Raw genomic sequence first — 23108 nt, 5'->3', positions numbered from 1 at the left:
ATGCAAATCATTAGATGTCTATTGAGAAATCACTGAGTGGTGTTTAACACTACGATAAAAAATCAAGTTCTCCTGTATAAGTTTGGTATCCCATGGTATGTCTAACTAATATAATTATGCCGCATCATTTAATTTTATTTATTTAAGTTTGCACAAAAAAATTAATATAGTGAGAGTCCTGTTAACACTGTACAAGTAGCAGTTTTTTTTTTTTTTTTTTTTTTTGTAAATAGTAACCTTTTTTTATCTTTAGTTTAAAATGATGTACATTCCTATTAATAGGATTATATAAACTAAATCAAAAAGACTAAAACTATTTTTTTAAATAAATAAATAAATAATATTAGAAAATTTTATAATGCACCCTTCTAAAATGAGTGTATCGGTACACTCTTATCTGTTTTGTCATTTGGAAGAATTATTTAGTATTTTTTTTTTTTGTGGTTATGTACGTTGTAGTTATTTAAAGCATTCTGTAAAATTTTAAAAAAAATTAAAAGAATTTAACACGACGAAAACATGGTTCAAACATTTTGTTGCACGAATGACTCTTTTATTTTATACGCGTGTAAAATAGACTGTTTGAATACTGTTTTCTATATTGTAAATTATTCTGAAGTTTTTTTCAAAATTTTACAAGATATCTTAAATAACTATAACATCATGATTATGAAAAAAATTAGACTATAATATTTTGTTGAATGCTGAAACAAATAAGAGGTGCATCGGTGTACCTCTTTTAAGGGGTGAATTATATAATCACCCAATAATAATAATGCACACCAATACTAAATATAAATTAAAAATTAATAAACAATTCAATAAATATATAAAATATACACATCTTATACTAACCTTAATTGTTAGACTTTTTATTTGAGCTTACTTTTATTAATTTTAATAAAATATGGATTGATTGAACAGTTTTTTGGATTATTTACACCACATACTAAAATTATCAATTTTTTTATTTATTTACTGTGGGGCGGAATTTGTTCCAAAAATACTGTGTTTTTTTTTTTTGCAAAAATAATGTGTAAGTTTTATACAGTATATTGTGTTAAATTTTTACTGTTGTTCTACGATTATTTTTTAGTTGTTCTACTTTTTTTAGTTGTTCTGTTTTGTATTTTACTATTGTTTTATAAAAACACAGTATTTTTGAAAAAAAAATCATGTGACAGTATTTTTGTAAAAATTAATCTAAATTCCAGTATTTTTGTAAGTTTTCCTAGCTAGTCTTGCTGTGGTAGCCCATATTGTTAGTGATCAATAGTTAATGGGCTTAACATCTATGTGTAAAGTCGAATCGAACCAGAAGTATGGACTTTTCTAGTTTACTGAAGCACTTGATGAGCAAGCCTAGTCTAACTAGGGTTATATAGCTAAGTCTCATCCCTAACACTATAACAACGTACATAACCATGAAAAAAATTAAGCTACAAAATTATTTCGGATGTAAAATAAATAAGGGTACACCGATGCACCTATTTTAGGAGGATGCATTTAAAATTTTCTATTATTATTTGTTTATTAAAAAAATAATTCTATTCATTTTGATTTATTTTATATAATAATTCTACTAAGAGAATTGTACAACATTTAAAAAAAAAAAAAAAAAAAAACTATATTCTAAAAAAAAAAAATTAACGTTCACAAAAACTAAAAGGATGTTCCAAAAAAAAAGGAAATTATTCGCCAAAAAAAAATGGCTAGTTGTTAGTGTTGACGGGACTCTCACCAACGACTTGTTAATTTTACTGTGCAAACTTAAATAAAATACAATTAAATAATATGGCATAATTATATTTATATTGGTTAGACACATTATGAGATTCTAAATTTGGACAGAGGATCTTGATTTACATGTAACATATCAAGTTATACTAACATTAAGGCTCTTAATGCATAAAATAGTATTGGACACTATTAATACTTAATAACAACGTTTGTTAATCTACATAGACTTTTTAGTCACTAAAAAAAATAGTGACTGAATTAATCATTAGGGAAAAATAGTTGTTGATGAGTTGCTATATTACATTACTCTAATAATGTTGCTCATTGGATTGAAGTGGACTTATGAATGATTCATGTAGGGTTGTGAAACTGGCTGGCATGCCTGTAAAGGCTACCGACCAATTTTACACTCCTATTCCTAAGCTTATCACTGAGAAAAAAAAAATTGGATACTAAAGCAAGTAAGATGATTTCATAGCCACTTCATCTAATTTTAGCTATATTATTTGGGACAAATTGTACTTGTTAAAAAGTAAGATATCCATCTTCAAGTACATGGCAATGGATTTTGTTACTTAATATTATTTACAAGATACTTTTAAATATAATCATTTCTCAAAAAGTTTAGTAGATAAATTTCTAAGGATAATTTCAAAAAAAAAAAAAAACAAAAACAACAAAAAAAAAATTAAAAAATATGGTTGTACAAAATATTTTTACGGTTTTTAAAATTTTATCCACTCTTACTATGAAAAAAAAAAAAACTTCATGTAGTAATCTTATTGTTTTTTTTTTTTGTGTTTTTATAGAATACCATAAAATATAAAAAAATATCATCAAAAAAAAAATAAAATAAAATAAAATATAAAAAATATATATTAAACATAAAAGTGTAAATATTTTATCAATTTATGCAATTTTCTCTAAATTTTATAATAATAATAATAATTAAGAGTATTCAGCACATAAATAAATCAAAACTTTTTGCAATTAAATACGTGAAAACTTTTTGTTATATATTGAATAAATTATCATAGTTAAACTAAGATTTTGGTATTAATTTAATAGTTCCAAAAAGTAATGGATTATCGTATCATTAGCAATAATGATTTTGAAAAAGCTTTAGATCATTAGGTCTCGTGATTAGAAGAAGAAGCTTTTTTAAGCACTAATTAAACTACTAATAATATGTTGTTATGGTCTTTTTCAAATAAGGGATTCGACTTTCGACACAATCATAAGGATATTCTACTAATTGACCTTTCAATAAAAAGAGGGTCAAGTTGATAGTTGATACATATCAATCTATCTTAAAAAATATTCCAAAAACTTAATAATATGATAAAGACCAAAGAAAAATATTGAACATTACTAGTGATGTTAGCTATAAGTACTATAAAAATTTAGGATTGATATCTATGTATTACATATATAAAAAAAATATATAAATATATTAGAAAGATAAAATTGATTCCTTCCTCTTTAATTTTTGGTCCAATGATGATATTTATGATGAGACAAATAAAAGCTACTAGGTGATAATTTCTATTCAAAAAATTTTGGGCCATAAATGGAGATCTCTCCCCACCATCTTTTTCCAACCAAATTTTTGGGAGGCTTCCACCACTATTTAATTGTCACTACTATACACTTTAAAATTATTCATTCTCTTTTTTTTTTTTTTTTGAATGCTAAGATCAACTGTTAACCTCCAATTTTAATCTTTACATGAAAATAAATATATATCTAATAATTTTTTTATATTGTTATTCATTATAGTTACAATGTTAAATTTGTAAATTATTAAAATATTATTAGACAACAGGGTTTCTGATATTCTATTTTACATACTATGCTCGTGTTTGAAAAACTTTAAACTTGTTTTCGATACTTTAAATTATTTAAAAAAATTGTAATTATAATAAACACTATATAAAAAAATAAAAAAATTATTTTTCTTTTTATCTATCATCTTTTTCTTCTTTTATTAATTTTTTTTATTACTTTTTAAAAGAGTATTGATTCTTGGTTGAGTGAATATAATTAATGGTCCAAACGTGGTCCATTATTGTTTATATTTATTTGACTTTTAATAGATTTGATCACTTGGAACTCAGCGTGTTTTGCTCATGCATATCTATGTGCCTCCCAAAAATATGTTTTAATGATACAAAAGAGACATCTATAAATGTAACAATGGACCATTTTCATTATTATTATTATTATGATTAGTCACTCTCTAGTCTCTATTGCTTTCTTTTCTTGGAAAAATCCCAAAACTTTTTTTTTTTAATTTCTTATACAAATATATTATAGGGATAATATTAAAAAAAAAATACAAAATCTTTTATGTACACTTGAAAATTTAGTTTATACACAATTTTAGTTAAATTTATTTTCATTAAATTATCAAAATATCCATAGTTTAATTACATGATAGATCTAATACATTGGAAAGCATTTTATAATATTAATGTAACCCTCTACCAATTTAGGCGCGCTATAATATTTTTTTAATTACTGTACACTCATTTACTAATCAAATAATTTATTTAGAAGTAAGTTTAATTAAAACTTTCTTAAATACACTTAAACTTAAATAAATATATACAAATATATATTTTAGGCATGGCCAACTATAGGCTAAGGTAGGTTAGGTTCGCGCCTAGGGCTCACTCATTGTAGGAGCTCAAATTAAAAACAAAAAGTACCTTTTAAAAAATATACGTATATTTTTTTAATAAATTTTAAAAATACCATATATCTTTATATTAAAGGCCCAATTTTTTTTTTACCTATGACCCATTTCAACTCAAGGTCTGCCCTAATTTTAGGATCTCGTTTAAAAGTTCATGACTATTTATAAAACAGGTTACTGTAAAAGTTGTCCTCCAACGACTACAAAAATGTGAGCCTAAACTATCGCGAAGACCCGAACGCTCCAGGTCTAATCGTCTTGATATGTACAATCTTCATCTAACTCTAGACTTATTATCTGTGGTTCAACTCGGGCTCTTACTTGCACATGCAAATAATATTTTTAAGTTGATAGACTCAGTAAGAAAAATATAAACATAAACATAAAATGTGATTTCTGATCTTTTATTAATTAGTAAATTTGATTATATTGAAATAAATTTTATTTAGGGCACAAAACCCAACACAATTGTGGTGGTGGTAACGCAAAGAAGAAGAAGAAGTCTTATTTAAAATTTTAATTTTAATCAATTTATATAATATTTAAATAAAAAAAATGTGAAATAATAAAATCATACGTACATGTACATAGTGATAAGTTTATTTGGCATTTAACAGCAAAAAAACTAACGAAAAAATAGAGAGCTAAATAGAATTAAACTTTGAGAAGTTCTACCCCAATAATTCAGTACTAAGGGTTAGAGTTTGGCCGCAAATTATCCTTTTACAAATGATAACCATTATTAAAATTAAGTTTTAAAATATATTTTTTTAAAAAAAAATTATCATTATTAAAAAATAATTTTTTTTAGAAAACCAACAGCTTTCCAATACATTTTTTCAAACGTACGTTAATATACATTTTTCTTTTCTCTTATTTTCTTAGGCATTTATAAAAACCATTAAAATTAATAATTATTAACGATTAAATGTATAATACTATTCTTTCAATTAATTAAAAGCCTAAACTCAACAAATTTATTAATATTTAAATCTTAAGTTTCTCAATCAATTAACAGTATTAAAAATTATTATTTAGTTGAATTTTAGTTTTTAAAAAATAAATATTAACAATTATTGTTATCTTTCAAAAAAAAAATAAAAAACAAATACTAACAAATGTGTGTGTGCTTTTTTTTTTGGTAAGGAAATAATTGTTTTCCTTTAAATATTAGATAAGAATAATTACATAGAAAATATAAATTGATATTTTATTTACAAAAATACCTCCATAAGGTAAAGTCAACATTTATACCTTTTATGTAATTTTTATTACCAAAATACCACTTACACTATCATCAGACGATGGTTGCAGAGTGGTTGCTGCGTGATTGCGCGGTGGTTGCATCAAACGAAGGTTTCAATCAGACGATGGTTGCATGGTGGTTGCTAAGTGGTTGGCCGAGGGTTGCATCAAACGAAAGTTTCATTCAGACGAAAGTTTCTGGGTGGTTGCTGGGTGGTTGGCCGAAGGTTGCATCAAACGAAGGTTTCAATCAGACGAAATAACTGTTAGCAAAATGTTTATGCAACTGTAATGCAACTGTTGTGAAACACTAAAAATCAAAACAATATTTTCATGTACATAACTCTATCTACACGTCTTTTTATAATTTAATATGAACAAATTCACCATTAGAAATTTGGAAAACAACAAAATACACCAGGATAAACATTTTACTATAGTATTGATGTATTTTTTTTGGATTATACTTGAGTTGGATTGTTTGGGAACTCCAATTCAACTTTTTGAGATCTGCCTTTTATGGATCCAAAAATTGAAGTCAGGACATTAGTTTTATGCAAATTAAAGTGGATTTCCAATTGAATTTTAGTTTCGTAGTAGTTTAACTACACTTTTTTTATGAATTTGAAACAACCTCTGTTTTGATTCATTCTGGCCGTCTTCTCATGTGAAGTCGCCAGAATTGATGGTAGTTCTCTTTCTGATTGAATTTTCGTTTTGGTTGCGTTGGGTTGCTGCGTAGTTGCACGATAGTTGCGCGATGGTTGCATGATAGTTGCCCAGGAAGCATAGATCCTGGGTTAAAGGTGTGTGTAAGTGGTATTTGTGTAATTTTTTTTAGTTGGGATGTATATTTGTTTATTTGGTCAGTTGAAAGTATTTTTGTAATATTGTTACTTTTTTTGGTTAAAACTGAAAAAATCCCTATTAGATATATCATCATAAAATAGAGATATTTTTAGTACTATTGAAAATTACAATTACTAAAATTGTATTGAAAGAATATACATTTTTTTTTGGAACAAGAGTGTTTAAAGAATATCTATTCTATATAAAATGTGGCTATGTAATGGAATTGTTAGTTTAACGATATTTTTTGGATTTCTACGTTAACTTTTAACAGAATATCCTATCACTTAACAGAATATTTTTTTATTATTTTTATAATATTATTATTTATATTTAAAAATAAAAATTATATAGATATTTTATATAAATAAATTTTAATTTAAATTTAAAATACTTAAAAATATTATAGATATCTTTAATTATATTTTTAAATTTATTGGTTTAACTTTAAATTAAAATAAAAAAAAATATATAGATATTTTATATAAATAAATTTAAATTTAAAATATTATAAATATTTTTAACTATATGTTTAAGTTTATTATTATTTATTTTATATTTTAAATTGAAATAGTTGTAATAAAGAATTGATTGTTTTCCGTTTTAGTTATGGTAAACCGATTCACACACTATATTTTTGATAAAGTTTGGGAATAAAAAACTTTTATATTAAATTTATAAATCCAACGCACTCAAATTTGGTTATGTGAGTTTTGGTTAAGAATATAGTAAATTACAATAATATATGCATTATCAGATATGTTACCTAATTAAAAAAATTATAAGAATTTAAAAAATACATATATATATATAATCACATTTAAATAACACACCAATGTAGCAATTGCTAAAAAAAATCTTAAAGATCAAAATCTCAAACCCCATTTCATAAATTAAAAAAAAAAAAAAAATACATTACCTAATTAAAAAAAATTAAACATACATGTATTGCACTTAACATCATCTAATTAAACTTTATTGAAAAGAAAATTAATTATTGCACGTAACATCAACCTAGTATTTATATATATATATATATCACAATATAGTATAAATTAGTGTTAACCAATCCACAAGAGTAATATTGAAGCAATTAAAAATGTTAAATTATATTTTGTATTGTAAAGTCTTTATAGTTGGCATATTTGATATTTATTAATTATGTATGGTATTTTTAAAATAAAATTAAAATTATATTTTGATGTGAAAATATTTTATTTATATCAATAAATATCTTGATATTTATATTTATAAAAATTATATTTATTTAATTTAAATCTTTTAATATGATTTATTGACTAATAAATTGTGTATATCTTACAAATTAAATGAAAATATTGTTTCCTTATTTATTTTATGAAAACTTTGTTCAAAACTGTTCAAAATAAGTTGTTCCAACGATTAACAAGTTATTTGAACAAATTCTGATTTAACTTTTCGGAAATATTTTTTATTTATGGTTTGATTATTTTTTTTACAGCACGACTTAATCAGGTTGTAATTTTATATAGAAAGAATAAAATAAATTATTATGAAATAAATACCTTATTAATATATGATATTTCTTTGTATTTGATATATTTTATTCTATTTCTAATAAGATTTGCATTAATCTCTCCAGTTCAGATTCATGGTGTCCATAGAGAATTCATGGAATAAATTTCGCTTTGATGGAGTCTAGATTCACAATGTTGACTAGTCAGATCCTAATTTCGTTTGTACAAATCAGGATTTCTTCTAGACACTTTCCATATCAGTTCAAACAGAATTTCTTCATTTTATGAGTTTTTGTAATGAAATTATTTAATAATGGCTTCTCTTTGTATTCAAACCTTTTTGAGCTCAATTTTGGGTGTCATTTATCCCTATAAATATCACATAAACCAGTAATAAAATGTTTATCTCTTCCATTCTTAATTTTCTATATAATTTAAAAGAGTATTTCTTTTGTAAATTAATGATAGTTGTTCTGCTATTCCTTGATAAGTTTGTGTATCTTTGTGATTACTTTTATGTGAAATAAATTTCAAAGTGAAGAACGTGAAGAACAATCTTCGAAAGAAGATTCATCTAAGTTTTGCATCGGGAGGAAGCAAGCATTACTATCTTTGGGTGAGGATTTTTACGCGTCTTGCATCGGGAGAGGGAGATTCATTCAACAAATAGGTGTACATCAAGCTTGTGACAAAATCATTAAAGGGATTATAAGCTTTGTTTAAGTTAATTACTTTGTACTTGTTGAAATTTGACTAGTGAATCTTATCTGCAAGGATTGATGTATTCTTATTTGAGTGTGGCCTCGTAGACTAATACCACGTATAGAATATTGTGTATCATTTTAATTTTACAACTTTACTTTATGCAGTGTAATTTTTTTTTTTTTTTTTTAACATAAAGTCTTCATTCCCACAAATCAATACAAAGGATTAGGCAAGTCTTGCAAAACCGCAAGTCTCACACAAGGGGGTACAATCCCAATCCACATAGCTCTCACTTTGTTAATCAAAGCGTAATTGGCTAAACCATATGCAACTACATTGGCCTCACGAAATACAAAAGAGATACCAACAACAGAAACATGCAATATTAACTCATGAATACAACTTACAATGCCATCACTGTCATGACAGCCGTCCTCCTTAGCATGGATCAAATGGACAGCAGCTTGACAATCCGATTCAACACGAAAGCGATGTAATCCCCGTTGTATCCCAACTTGCAAACCATTTCAGTGTAATTCAAATCTATTAAATTCAGTTTCTGATAAAACATATTTTAATTTGGTTCAAATAATTTTACAACAGTTTCACATTCGAAATTTATTTATTAATTTATTTGGTAATTTTCACCTATATATAATATTTTATATATTTGTCTATGCTAAGAAAAAAAAAACGAAGAGGTGTGATATTATTTTTTCTTTATTATGATATATTACATATAAAAATAAAAATTATAGAAAATTCTGCCGGGCAAAAATTATATACATTTAAAGTTTGGAGAAAGTGATTTAATAAGGAATTAAATTAATTGACTATTGAGTTAAATATCACATGTACGTACTAATCAATTAATTATCAATTGTAGCTAGGAAATTAATTAGTTCAAAAATAAAACCACCTAACTTGTTAGTGGCACAACTCATCATAATTAAGAAGTGGATATATATGATACTTCTTGAGCTACATATAGAGAGAATCATAGGCCAAATACATTTAGAAATTCATTTTCCACTACAATAAATATAAGACAACACTATGTATCTATACACTTCACTTCACGAGTCAAATAATCTAATAATTTTTTGAAGGATAAAATACATTATTTTTCAATAATATTTCTTTATATAATAAAAGGGTATAATTGGAATTTGGTCAGTAAAATCATACCCATACCTTATAAAATAATCTATTATTTGTATAATAATCCCACTTGGGCCAATGAACAACTTCCTCTATTTTACACTATTTTTTTTATCCACACGTGTTTTAATAAATATATATCAAAGAAGAATGTTAATTAGATACTCCTATTACAATTTCTATGTCCGAAATTATATTCCGAAATATTTTTTTTAAAATTTTTTTTCATAGCGATATTCGTTATAGTTACAGTATCATCTCTGTAAACTTTTGAAAAATTCTGAATAGTTTACCGTACCGAAAACAGAATTTCTGATATTCCAGTTTACCACGTGCGTTCAAAAAACTTTAAACGTATTTTCAGCAGCACTGTAAACTATTCGAAATTTTTCAAAAATTTACAGAGATGATATTAAGCATAACGAACACTCTGTGAAAAAAAAATATTCCGACATATATTTTCGAACGTAGAAATTAACTAAGAGATTGTAACAGAAAGTTAACGATTGAACTCGTCGTATATCAAATTCAAAGGACATACGTAGTAGAGATGTAAACTACACTACTCTTATTATATATATTTTTGTCAATGCTCTATTTGTATAGCTCATCTATATTTAGATGATATATATTTAAAAAAAAATTAAACAAATATTGAACACACATAAATGAAGTAGCTAGGTGTGAAAAACATAAAGTGATAAAATAATATTTTATTCATTAAATAATTCTATCTTGGATAACATATTTTATAGAGATACATATACACCATATATTATAAATAATATGTTATTCACTTGACGACTAAAATTGAAAAGCGCTTCTACTATGCACATTCCAAAAGTAGATGTATTGGTAGACTTTTTTTATAAATAATTAACGGGTGCTTTTACATGCATGTAGTTTCTACTTGTTTGGATATTTAAAATAATTTGTTAGTTTATTTTTTTATATTTGTGTACGTTATAGTTATTTAAGATATTTTATAAAATTTTAAAAAATTTGAAATAATTTATAATGTAGAAAGCATTATTCAAACAGTCTATTTTACACGCGTATAAAAAAAAATAATCACGTATGTAACATACTGTTTGAACCTTGTTTTCCACGTGTTAATTTTTTTTTTCGAATTTCTTAAAGTTTTACCAGATATCTTAAATAACTATAATGTATATAATCATGAGAAAAAATTTAACTAAAAAATATTTCAAATACTAAATAATTAGAAGTGCATTGATGCATTTTTAAGAGATGCGTTATAATATTTCCCATAACTATAATATATACTATCACATAAAAAAAATTAAAATTAAAATTATTTGTGGGGTACACCTATTTTCTAGGGTGCACTTTAGAATTTTTTAAAATCAAATATACTACAATTTGAAATAGAGTAAGTCTAAAAAAAAGTACATCCCAAAGAGTATTTCAGTACACTCCTTATTTATTTTTGCATTTAAAATTATTTTTGGTATATTATTTTTATAATTATATATTTAAAATAAATTTAAAATATTTTATAATACAAAAATAAAAATTAAATATTTTTAATTATTTTTTTTTTATATACGCAGTAATCGTTCAAACTTTTATCTCTTTTTCTTATTTTTTCTTACATGATTAACACAATTTTTAAATTGTATATAGATACTTCTAAATAATTACAATTATTACCCAAAAAAAAACTTTGATTCCATAAATGTGCATAGATTTTTCCATTATTTTATAAGTAAGAAGTATATTTACCTCTTCAAAAAAAAAAAAAAAAAAAAAAAGTATATTTACATTTTAAAATGATTATTTTTGTGTCTGACAATCTTGTCCCTCATCATTAGCTCAATGAATAGTAGCTAGCTTCCTTACACACGTGGCACCACATTCACACATTTACGGATCACATCCACTCTCGGATTTTCAACCTCCATAGATTTCCATACCTTTTAACTAAGCCACTCACCTCACCCAAACCCAATCCAATCTTATTCTGCCACGTGGATCTCCCCACAGGAAGCATAGTACAGTGTTAGTAGCGAATCATTTACTCATTGATCTCCTTTCTGTGACGTCTCTATCGTTGTAATTTAATTTAGTCTCTGTGTTCTGGTCCAATCTTGGTTCCTCATTCGCTCTCTCTCTCCTTTTAAACTCATACAAACCACAAAGACAAAACTCTCAAGATATCAAATACCATATAAAGAGAAAGACCCAAATTTTTGCTTCTTTCTAAACTCTATACTCTATACCCTTTTGGATATACAAGGATTTCCCAAGAGGTTTTTTTTTGCTTTTATTATATATACTCAGTTGGGTTTAACTTCAGTTGAAAGTTCATACCTTTTTCATAGTTTTTGTGTGTTTTTTTGGGTTTTTTTTTTCCCTCTCATCTGGGATTCTTAAAATTTGTCAATTTGTAACTTTTTTATATTTTCTTCTTTGGAGGAAAGCATTAAGAAGTAAGTCTAGTTTGATTTATTCTATTGCAGATGTTTCTTATTTCTGAACACAATTCCATAATTGGTATATGAACATTATTATATTACTTATTTTATTTAAATAATAAAGTAACTTGTTTGACTAAATTAAACAATTGGTTTTCATGGATTAAGCTGTTTTTATAAATATATATATATATATTAATTTCTGTTCTTTTTATATTTGTTGAAATGTCACTCGCTGTTCCTTAACTTAGTTTATGTATAAGACAAAGGCTTTAATTTATGGTTAAAGCACTACTTTTTTTTTTTATTATTATATTGAGTTACTTTAATATTTCTTTTGCAGACACTTTGTTTTCTGGTCAGTCATGAATAACATTCCTGATTGGAATTTTGATTGTGATCTCCCTGTGAATGGCCAAAAGAATCCTAATGGGTCTGTAGTTTGTACTCTTTTCTTCTCCAAAATTACTCATACGTTGAATTTGTGAATCTCTGAAATGAAACATTGCTTAAAATTGCAGGGCTGACCATGACTTAGTAGAGCTTCTATGGAGAAATGGGCAAGTAGTTTTACAAAGCCAGACACACAGAAAAGCAAGTGTTGGAGCTAATGAATCAAGACAAGTTCAAAAACATGACCAACAAGCTATAAGGAATGGTGGGCCATATGGGAATTCAATGAATATGGTTCAAGATGATGATGCAGTGCCATGGATTCATTACCCTCTTGAAGATGCATTTGAGAAAGATTTTTGTTCAAATTTTTTCTCTGAACTATCTTCATGTGATCCAATTGAAATTGATAAACCAATCAGACATGTTGATGAAGAGAGGTTATTGTCAAAGTTTGGTGGTTCTGATACAACTCATGTTCCCTCAAACTCCCAACACCAAAACCACCAAAAACTCAAGCCTTCCTCTAATGGTGTGGTGCCTTGTCCTGAAAATCATAACATGCCTCCACCAAGGCACAATTACAGCAACTCATCAGTTCATCAAAAACAAAATCTGGGGTCCTTAGGAAAAGTGGTCAATTTCTCTCAATTCTCAGCTATGGGCAAGTGTGATATGAGGCCACAACAACAACAACAGGCAGTGAAAGAACCCGGAAACCGAGGAGAGGTCAGAGAGTGTTCAGCAATGACAGTTGGGTTAAGTCACTGTGGAAGCAACCAACTTGCTGCAGCTGACCTTGATGTGAGTTGGGTTTCAAGCAACAATGGTGATGGGAACAATGGTTTATCTGCAGGAGCTTTTAAGGATGATGTTCAGAAAATCTTGCCTAGGACTAGGACTAGTGAGAGTGGGAAGGCTGAGACTCTTGAGCCAACTCTTACTTCATCTTCTGGTGGATCTGGAAGCAGTTTTGGAAGAACTTGCAAGCAATCTACTGCTACAACCAGTGCCAATAACAATAACAATAACAAAAGAAAGAATAGAGATGCAGAGGAAATAGAGTGCCAAAGTGATGTAATACAAAATTTATCTTCTTCTTTCACTTATGTATTATTGTCTGTTTTTATGTTATGATCGTGGATAATAAATGTGTTGGTGACATGGGTTTTTTAGGCTGCTGAACATGAATCTGCTGCTGCAAATAAATCTTCCCAACGATCTGGTTCATCCCGAAAGAGCAGAGCTGCTGAAGTTCATAATCTTTCAGAAAGGGTAGGATTTTAACATAATTCCAACGTTTTTAGGGGGTTTTTGATTCATTTAATTGTGTATTTTAAACTATTTATATTTTTTTGTATTATTTTTCATCATGTAGAGACGTAGAGATCGAATAAATGAGAAGATGAAGGCGCTACAAGAGCTCATACCTCATAGTAACAAGGTTTATTACTTACTATGTCTAATTCTTACTTCATTAAATTAATATACATAGCTTTCCAATTTTTCTTAGTAAGTTTTGTTCTTGAGTTTAAATACATAATAAGAGCTCATACCTCATAAAAGGGATTTGAACAAGAGAAAGTATTGATAGTGCTAATGGTAAACATGATTAAAGATGATATTCTTTTAAGTCAACCTATCTGTACAGTTAAACACCAATGATTACAAAAGTTCTGATGCTGATATTAGAAAGGGATATCAAAGAAATTTCTAGGCTAATTCATGTAATGGGCCAAACCAGTTACAGACAAATATGATTTCTCAATTGCCAACAAAATGATTTACATCATAGCTGTATGATTAAACAGAAATCAAATCAAATCAAATAAGCTTTTTTAAACCATTCATTTTTTCCCAATAATAGTTGTTTTTGTATTCATAATATCATATTAATCATGTACTTACTGTTTCAATGAATGAAATATGGTTCTTCTTTTGCAGACAGATAAAGCATCAATGTTGGATGAAGCTATTGAATACTTGAAGTCACTTCAATTACAACTCCAAGTAAGAAAAAAAATCACATAAGTTCTTACAACACTAACTGACCTTATTAAACTTTTTTGTAACACTCAAAATCAATAACACTTTCTTTTTTGTGTTGATTTCCTAAGGTAATGTGGATGGGAAGTGGCATGGCACCAATGATGTTTCCAGGAGTACAGCACTACATGTCGCGGTTGGGCATGGCAATGGGTCCACCTTCCTTGCCTTCCATTCACAACCCAATGCATTTGCCAAGGGTCCCAGTGGTTGATCAATCCATGATTGGGCCTCAAACTACAGACCAATCTGTTTTGTGTCAAACCCCAGCTTTTAACCCCATCAATTACCAAAACCAGATGCAAAACGCCTCTTTTCAAGAGCAATACGCACGTTACATGGGGTTCCATCCTATGCAAACTGTTTCTCAGGTATGTCATATTCATAGCATTTCATTTTTAGTTATGTTAATTATTGTTAATATTATTATACTAAATGAAAAGAAGATTGGAAATTCTGGTTCTGCAGCCTATGAACTTGTTCAGATTTAATCCACAAACATTACAACAGACTCAATCAATAGCACAGCAGCAGGGGATTAATACTGCACCTTCAAATTCTGGAATTCCAACTAATGGAGCTTTAACTGGCAAGATGGGTAAGTAAATTCATAAAGAAAGAATTCCCATTTCAAGAATTGTTGTTAGGACACTGTCCCTACTTGGTGGGATTCTATAGCACTTAATAATAGCTGTTTCTGTCTATCTACATTGCCTTTACTTAAAGTATGATTCTGAAACAAGTTTGACACTTTGGCCCCATGAAAATCCTTGTGTTGCTTCTCTATTTTGGTTAAACATTATCTGTTAATAGATACAAGATAATACTCATTTTCTCCTCTTGATAATAGTATATATGTGTGCATAAACTAGTAAAAAGGTGTTCTGTTGCTACTCATTTTCTTATATCTTTTTTAGTTAGAAAAATTTTCATAGCTGTAATTGTTTGTCACCATCACATAGTTTTGAAATGACAGCACTGTTTTTGTTCTGATGCTAATAGGTTGATGAGTAAGTCTATCAAGAAGCTTATCCGATTCCAATGGTCCCTCCCAACCAACAAAAAAAAGCTATTTTTGCTAGAATTCTTTGCAAGATGGAGAAAATTACTTCAAAGGGTATAATGGTCTGATCTTGCTTGCTCAATAATTAGCCTGATATTTCCTGATAAAGGGTCTCCTTTTTTTATTTTGATATATTTTTTTTCTTCTTGATCTTACTATGTATATGTCTCTAAAGCAACTTGTAAAAGAGTGATTAGAACAAAGAAATCTCTTCCATTCAGTACTGAAATTGCTCTATAAATCAATGATCAGATGACATATCACAACTCAAGTTCTGGTCTATTGTAACTATTGAATTTGAATTCCAATATTTTTGGCTCTGAAATAAATGAATATACAAGTAAGTTGATAAATATTTCAAAGGTAATTGCTTTGTGAGATTCAACAAAAAACTTTTCATGCAATTTATCAAGTGTATTTTGTTTAATTAAAACAATTATTTCTAAGGTTGAGATGTATTTTGGTGTAGATTTTAGTTGTTGCTTTCAGAGTTGAGCATCATGGAGAATTTGTGTACCACTCTTTTAAATGCTTTATTATTTAGTCAAGTTTCAATGAATTAAATGTTAGTGGTTTTGGAATCAAATAATCAACTACTACCTATATATTGGTATATTGGAATTGGGACACTTTATTTTTTATCTACAAAATTTTCATTAAATTGGTCACAAACAACACAAGATGGATAGCTAGCTAGCTAGCTAGCTAGGATTACACACATGCATGTCTTTTTCCTACTCATTTTGTAATGAATACTATTTATTTTAATATCTCAAAAAAAGAAAAAAAAAAATTATTATTGAAAGGTTTATCAGATATACTTTAAATTTGTTGAAAAATAAATTAGAAGGAATTGGGACTAAGATTTTTTGAAAAACAATAATAAAAATAAATGGGAATAGTGATTGGATATTCTTCTAATTTGCTTTCGAAATATTTTAAACTATCTAATTAAAATTTGGTGTAATTTTGAAAAGTTACAAGATTTGGCATGTAATTACGATATATGTTGGGTAATAATTAATTACTATCTTAATAATTACACAGTAATTAAATTCAGTATTTACATATTTGATTTATTTTAATATTATGATAGATTACTAACATTAAGTAGGTTTATATGAAAACAAAAATATAAAAATTGCTAAAGGGTACTGTCATTTGTATAATTTAATATTTGAGTTTCACATGTTTTTATTTAATAATTATTATAAAATATTGATAACTAACACCTTATTGGACACCACCGGTGGGTGCACTAATTCTCAACAAAAAAAATGCATTATTTCTTGGACCACAATCTTGTAAGCTAATTGCATTTTTCACCCAAAAAAGAAAAATAACATAATTAATTAATAAAAATAAGTAATTAAAGATGGCATACTTAGCCAAGTGGCAAACCAATGGAATTGATAGACAAAGATAGTACTTGGTTATCAACTTAAATGTGATGACACAACACAATGATAAAAATATGTCAATAACTGTCACAAGGGAGTAATCTCATCTTCATCACAAGTTGTTTGGTGGGAATTTTCTTTAGACATAATTAAAAAGTAAAAATTCCTTCTTTTGTTTTTTTGTGTCTCATATCATATTATATATGCAGCAATATATATATATATATATATAAATATTAGCATCCACCGTCCAGGCATTCAGGTCATATTGTACAGTACTAAATTCTATTCAACTTCAACCACACATATATAAATATTTTTATATATATAATATGTTGAGAAAGCTAGGCAGGATCTTGTATAGTGCATGTTAGATTCATAATGAATTATCTTTTAATCCTCAAAGAAGAGAAAAGAAAAAGGTAAAGCAATACCTTCATTAACTTTCAGTTTTGTTACTTTACAATAGTGTTGTAAATGTGTGTTGGACTTTTTTTTTCTTGAATAAGTGGGTTGGACTTTTTAATATGGAACAAAACTGGCATAATGACGACCACATACAGAAAAATATAAATTTAAGCATAGTACGATACAATTTTATAAAATTAACACGACATGACATAAAAAAATATGTGCTTATACAACATGAGAAGCACGAAAGACACAACACGTAAGTATAAATAGACTAACTTAAAAGACACAACACATGACATCGACACATAAAAAAATCTTATAATTTAATTAATAATAATAACAGATATGCATTTATGTCCCTCGGATATAATTAATATTATAATTTTATAATTAAAACTATTAAAATTTGTAAAATTAAAAATATATATTGATTTATTTATAAAATATGATATACAAATTTAAGCATTTATAAATAAATGTTCAAATTATATAATAATTCTAATAGTTTTTTATGTAATTATATAATATTGTTAAAAATTATAAATATAATTAAAAGTATAAAATATAATAATTAGTTTGTCAATTATATATATGAAAAATTAAAGCATAAATTTAAGTTTGGCCTATAAAAACGAGCTAATTTGTTTAAGAAAAACACAAGTTGGCATGAGCAAAACACGACATGAAAATATTGGATCTATCTTTTAAAAATGTTGGCACAACCTAACACTGCCTATATTTTTTATAACACGACATGATCCATATTTTAAAAAATACGAAAAAAATATGGCCCGAACCAACATCACACTCACAAATTCATAGCACTTCGGGGGTAGTTCCTTAATAAGAGCATTATTGATAAATCTCGTCCTCGGGCTTTTTTCAGTTTTAACTAAAAAATTACAAAAATACTTCTAGCTGGTCAAATAAATAAATGTACAGCCCAAATATAAAAAATTACACAAATATCACTTATACACACCTTCAATTCAGGATCCATGCTTCTTGGACAACCATCGCGCAACCACGCAGCAACCCAACACAATCGAAACGAAAATTCAACTAGAAGGAGAACCACCATTAAATCTAGCGACTTCACCTGAGAAGACAACCAGAATCAATCAAAACAGGGGCTGTTTCCAATTCATGAAAAAAAAAGTGTAGAAAAAAATACTACGAAACTAAAATTCAACTGGAAATCCAATTTAATTTGCATAAAACTAATGTCCAGACTTTAATTTTCTAATCCATGAAATGAAGATCTCAAAAAGTTGAATTGGAGTTCCCAAATAATCCAACTTAAATATAATCCAAAAAAAATTACATCAATATTATAGTAAAATGTTTATCCTAGTATATTTTTGTCGTTTTCCAAATTTCTAATGGTGAATTTGTTCATATTAAATCATGAAGAGACATGTTGATAGAGTTACGTACGTGGAAACACTATTCTGATTTTTAATGTTTCATAACAGTTGCATAAACATTTTACTAACAATTATTTCGTCTGATTGAAACATTTGTCTGATGTAACTTTCGGCCAACTACCCAGTAACCACCCAACAACCATCGTCTGATTGTTTAAGTAATAGTGTAAGAGGTATTTTAGTGATTAAAAGCACATAAAAGGTATAAATATTGTCCACACATTATAGAAGTATTTTTAATAAAGTGTCAATTTGTATTTTCCATGTAATAATTCCTTTGTGTTTTTAGTACTTAAATAGTTATAATTTTATTTTTTATTTATAGTATTGTACTATATATATATAAAAAAAAAAAAGTAAATTATTGCATATAATATTTTTATTTCACTATGCAACTAACTTTTAAAACTTAATTTGCGAAATCTCTAAAATTCAAGTTCAATTAGTATTTAGCTATTTTTATCCATTTTTGACAATACATATGGTATTGTCTAGTGTCTACATAGACAAAGTGTACAGATGACATAATATTATTGGTCTAAGTAAATAAATATTTAAAAATAAATTAATTTAACATAAAAATTATAAATTTAAAAAAAAAAACATTTTTTCCTTTTTTGCTCTTCTCTCTCTCTCTCCCTCTCTCTCTCTTTGTGTTGGGTCGTGCTCATGCTTTCATACTCATATCGTGTCAAAAATTCCGACTCTTATTTACAACTCAACTCATGAGCTATATATTCTTGTTAAGATATATGATTTTGGTTCTTCTCTTTTAATAAAATAATTTTATTTGGATCCAATTTTTTAAAAATAGTATATTAGTGTATTAAATTGATATATTGGTCATAATATCTTTGATTATAACACTACAAAGATATTACATGTCAATAATTGGATTCAAAAGATCGAATACCCCTAAATTCTCAAAACACAAAAGGTTCAATCAACAAGCCTTAGCAAAAATTAAGATTCTATATTAAAAATAAAAGAAATTAAGGTTAGAAAATTGAAATTAATTAATTAATCCTTCTTATTATTGATGATATATATAAATATGTTGATGTGGCCTTTGCTTAATTATTACATTATGGTCCTACCATGCATGCAATGCAAGTTTTTCTCTTGGCCGACCATGTGCCATGCCGGTAGTAGTATTTATTTATTTAATACTCATACATTCATTCACACACATATTACATATGCATGCATATACATACATATAAATATTTATATATATAGATATATAATTGAGAGTGATGATCAGTCTTCATCTCATGATGCTCACTTAATTTATCATCTATATATATATATACAGGGCCGGCCCCTGAAACAAAGTGGGTCATAGAGAAAAAAAAAATTTGGATCCTTATGTTAGAAAAAATGTGGTATTTTTTAAAATCGGTAAAAAAGAAATATAATTTTAAAAGAGAAAAAAAAAATTTGAGCCCCTAAATTGAGTGGGCCCTAGGCACAGGCCTAGCCCGCCTATGCCCAGGACTGGGCATATCTTTATATATTAAAAGTGTCTATCTAACAGCATTTCTTGGTTTAACAGAATATACTTAAAAATAACAGAATATTCTGTTAAATTTAACGATTAGGTTTGATTTCCCGTTAACAAATAAACCCAATAATTAAACCCAAAAAATTAAACAATCTTTTAAATATTAATAATCTCTTTTTAAATTAAAAAAAATCATCTTAGCCACATATCTCTCTAACAAACCTATCTTTGAAGAATATTAATAATTTTTTTATTTATTTTTTAAAAAAGAAAAATATAGATAAAATGTCTAGAAAAGATAATATAAATGTGAGACTGTATATGGGTTGCCCCTTTTTAATTACCTAGAAAAGATAAAATGTATAGATAAATATATATACGTAAGAGAATTTAATTAAAAAAAATAATATAAATAATTACAGAAGGGGCAACTCATTGCTATCGGGGAAGAAGAAGATTGATTGTGTTGGCTTAGAGATTTTCGAGCTTGGGCTTAAAAAAAATAAAAAGAAGATGAAATGAGCTATAATTAGTATTTACCTTATATGTTTGTGCTTATTTTTAGTTTTATTTTTAATTTTACCACCAAGAGAAGAAGGTTGAAAAATATTAGAATATGAAAATATTATTGGTATTTGTAAAGAATGTGAAAGTCTATAAATGTATAGTTGTGTAGCTATTATTAGATATGAAATGAGATAATAGAACTTTTTTCAATTAGAAGATTAATGTACATTTTACTATTAATAACATACATTATTATAACACAACTATATTTTACTTACTAAATATACTGACACATATTTTATTTTTATAAAACAAATCGTTCAAATAATTATACTATTTTAATTATTAATTAAAATAAAAAACTAAAATATTAAATAAAACTAACACTACGTGGCTTGACACGTAACAATCACCTAGTATATATATATGCATGACCACGGGCGGCCTACAATATATTACATTCCATCTTAAAATAATAATCCTTCTTTTCCTTTTGCATGTTCAATTTAAATCCCAACTAACAAAGTTTCCCACAATACAAAAAATATTATTTTTATTAGTAATAATAAAATTTGTATTTAAAATTAAAAAAATATTGTGATTAATTATAAATTAATATTTTTATGTTATGATTATATTTATTTTTATTCAAAATATTTGTTATGGCTAAAAGTAAATTATATAGTGACAACTTATATTTAAATATTATGTTTTTAATTTAAATAATTTTTTATTATGATTAAAATTCATATTTAATAAAAAAAATTATATTATAACAAAACAATTGTTACTAAAGTATCTGTTTTTTATTCATATAATTAATTAATCATACTTCATAATATACACATAAGTATATATGGTACGTAATTTTGTTCTTATATATGTATCATATTTATAGTACGTACTTGTACAATTACAAATTTAATATATCCATGTGTCCAATTTGTTTTACAAATATGGTACGTTCATGCCAGCTTTTTTTAGACAAAGGTCAATAATTAATTTGTTGTGATCCTTGTTATTGACATGAAGAACTAACCGCTGGCAATCAGAGAAGGCAGTAACGGACGTATACCCTAACTGTAGGCAACGAGAAAGCCCTTGAAGTAAAGCTTTAGCTTTAGCAACATGAGGCTCAAAAGATCTCACGCACGGAGCTGCACTAGAAAAGAAGACATGACCATTAGGATTGTAAGCCAAAGTCCCCATCCCTATCTTCCGATCTTCATAACGAATCCCAACATCCATAAATAAGTTGACCTCGCCAAGAGCCAAATCTACCTCAGTAGAAGACTCTTCATTGTCCACATTACAAGAAGACTGACCCATAGATGATGACCTACCAATATTAACATCTTGGTACCTCCAAAGATAGTTAATAGCCAAGGACTAACCACCATATTGTTGGGGAGGAGCTTATGATCATGAACAAAAGTATTTTGCCTATGTCAAATGCGCCAGCTAAGGGTAATGAACTCCTCAAGTTCCTGTCTACTCAAAATATCCACACATCCCGACAATTCATAATAGAAGGAGGCATCCTTCAAAGATTCAAGACCTCGCAGAATCCAATCCAAACGGATAGACTTAAGAGAAGGACAAAACCAAAGAGCATGAATAGTAGTCTATTATTCTAAAAACAAACTAGACAAATCGTAGCTGCTTTCATACCATGGCGAGTTAAATTGGCATATGACAAAATGAAATTCAGACTTGCCTTCCAAACAAAATTTTTGATCTTTAGCGGAAGATTAAGTTGCCAAAGCAGCTTCAACTAACGAGAAGTCCTTTAGGATCCTAAAACTTGTCCCCACCCCAAAATCGACACTGTGCTCCAATAACCACTCTTCACCGAATAAGATTCGTTATTTGAAAAGTACCAAATAAGCCTATCCTAACGATCAAACAAGGAACGCGGGATAGACAAAATGGCACTAGCTTAAACCTCATCAAACAACTCCTCAACTAAAGAGGAGTTCCATCTTCCAAGATCAAGCTTGAGATCACTAATTATTTGAAGAT

The 23108-nt window shown here is 27.1% G+C and overlaps 1 protein-coding gene across 3 annotated transcripts; it reads left to right on the top strand.

Moving 5' to 3' along the window:
* The first annotated feature begins 11988 nt into the window (after nt 1-11988).
* LOC115699678 (transcription factor PIF5) lies at nt 11989-16105 on the top strand. Of its 3 annotated transcripts, none has more exons than XR_009683924.1 (9): nt 11989-12167; nt 12676-12765; nt 12854-13802; nt 13902-14000; nt 14104-14169; nt 14670-14735; nt 14843-15142; nt 15218-15369; nt 15774-16105. XR_009683924.1 is itself a non-coding variant. In XM_030627200.2 (9 exons), exons 2-9 carry the CDS (start codon nt 12698-12700, stop codon nt 15776-15778), a joined length of 1683 nt encoding a protein of 560 aa, XP_030483060.2. In that variant the 5' UTR covers nt 11989-12167; nt 12676-12697; the 3' UTR covers nt 15779-16105. The 3 variants fall into 3 exon arrangements, 2 of the variants coding, with proteins under 2 accessions (XP_030483060.2, XP_030483061.2); XM_030627200.2 differs by having other exon boundaries at nt 15240-15369; XM_030627201.2 differs by having other exon boundaries at nt 12028-12347; nt 15240-15369.
* Nucleotides 16106-23108: the final 7003 nt, after the last annotated feature.

This window comes from Cannabis sativa, chromosome 8, assembly GCF_029168945.1.
Source record: "Cannabis sativa cultivar Pink pepper isolate KNU-18-1 chromosome 8, ASM2916894v1, whole genome shotgun sequence".
Lineage (NCBI taxonomy): Eukaryota > Viridiplantae > Streptophyta > Magnoliopsida > Rosales > Cannabaceae > Cannabis > Cannabis sativa.
Note: the sequence above shows the minus strand (reverse complement) of the source record. Positions and strands in the feature narration are given on the sequence as shown.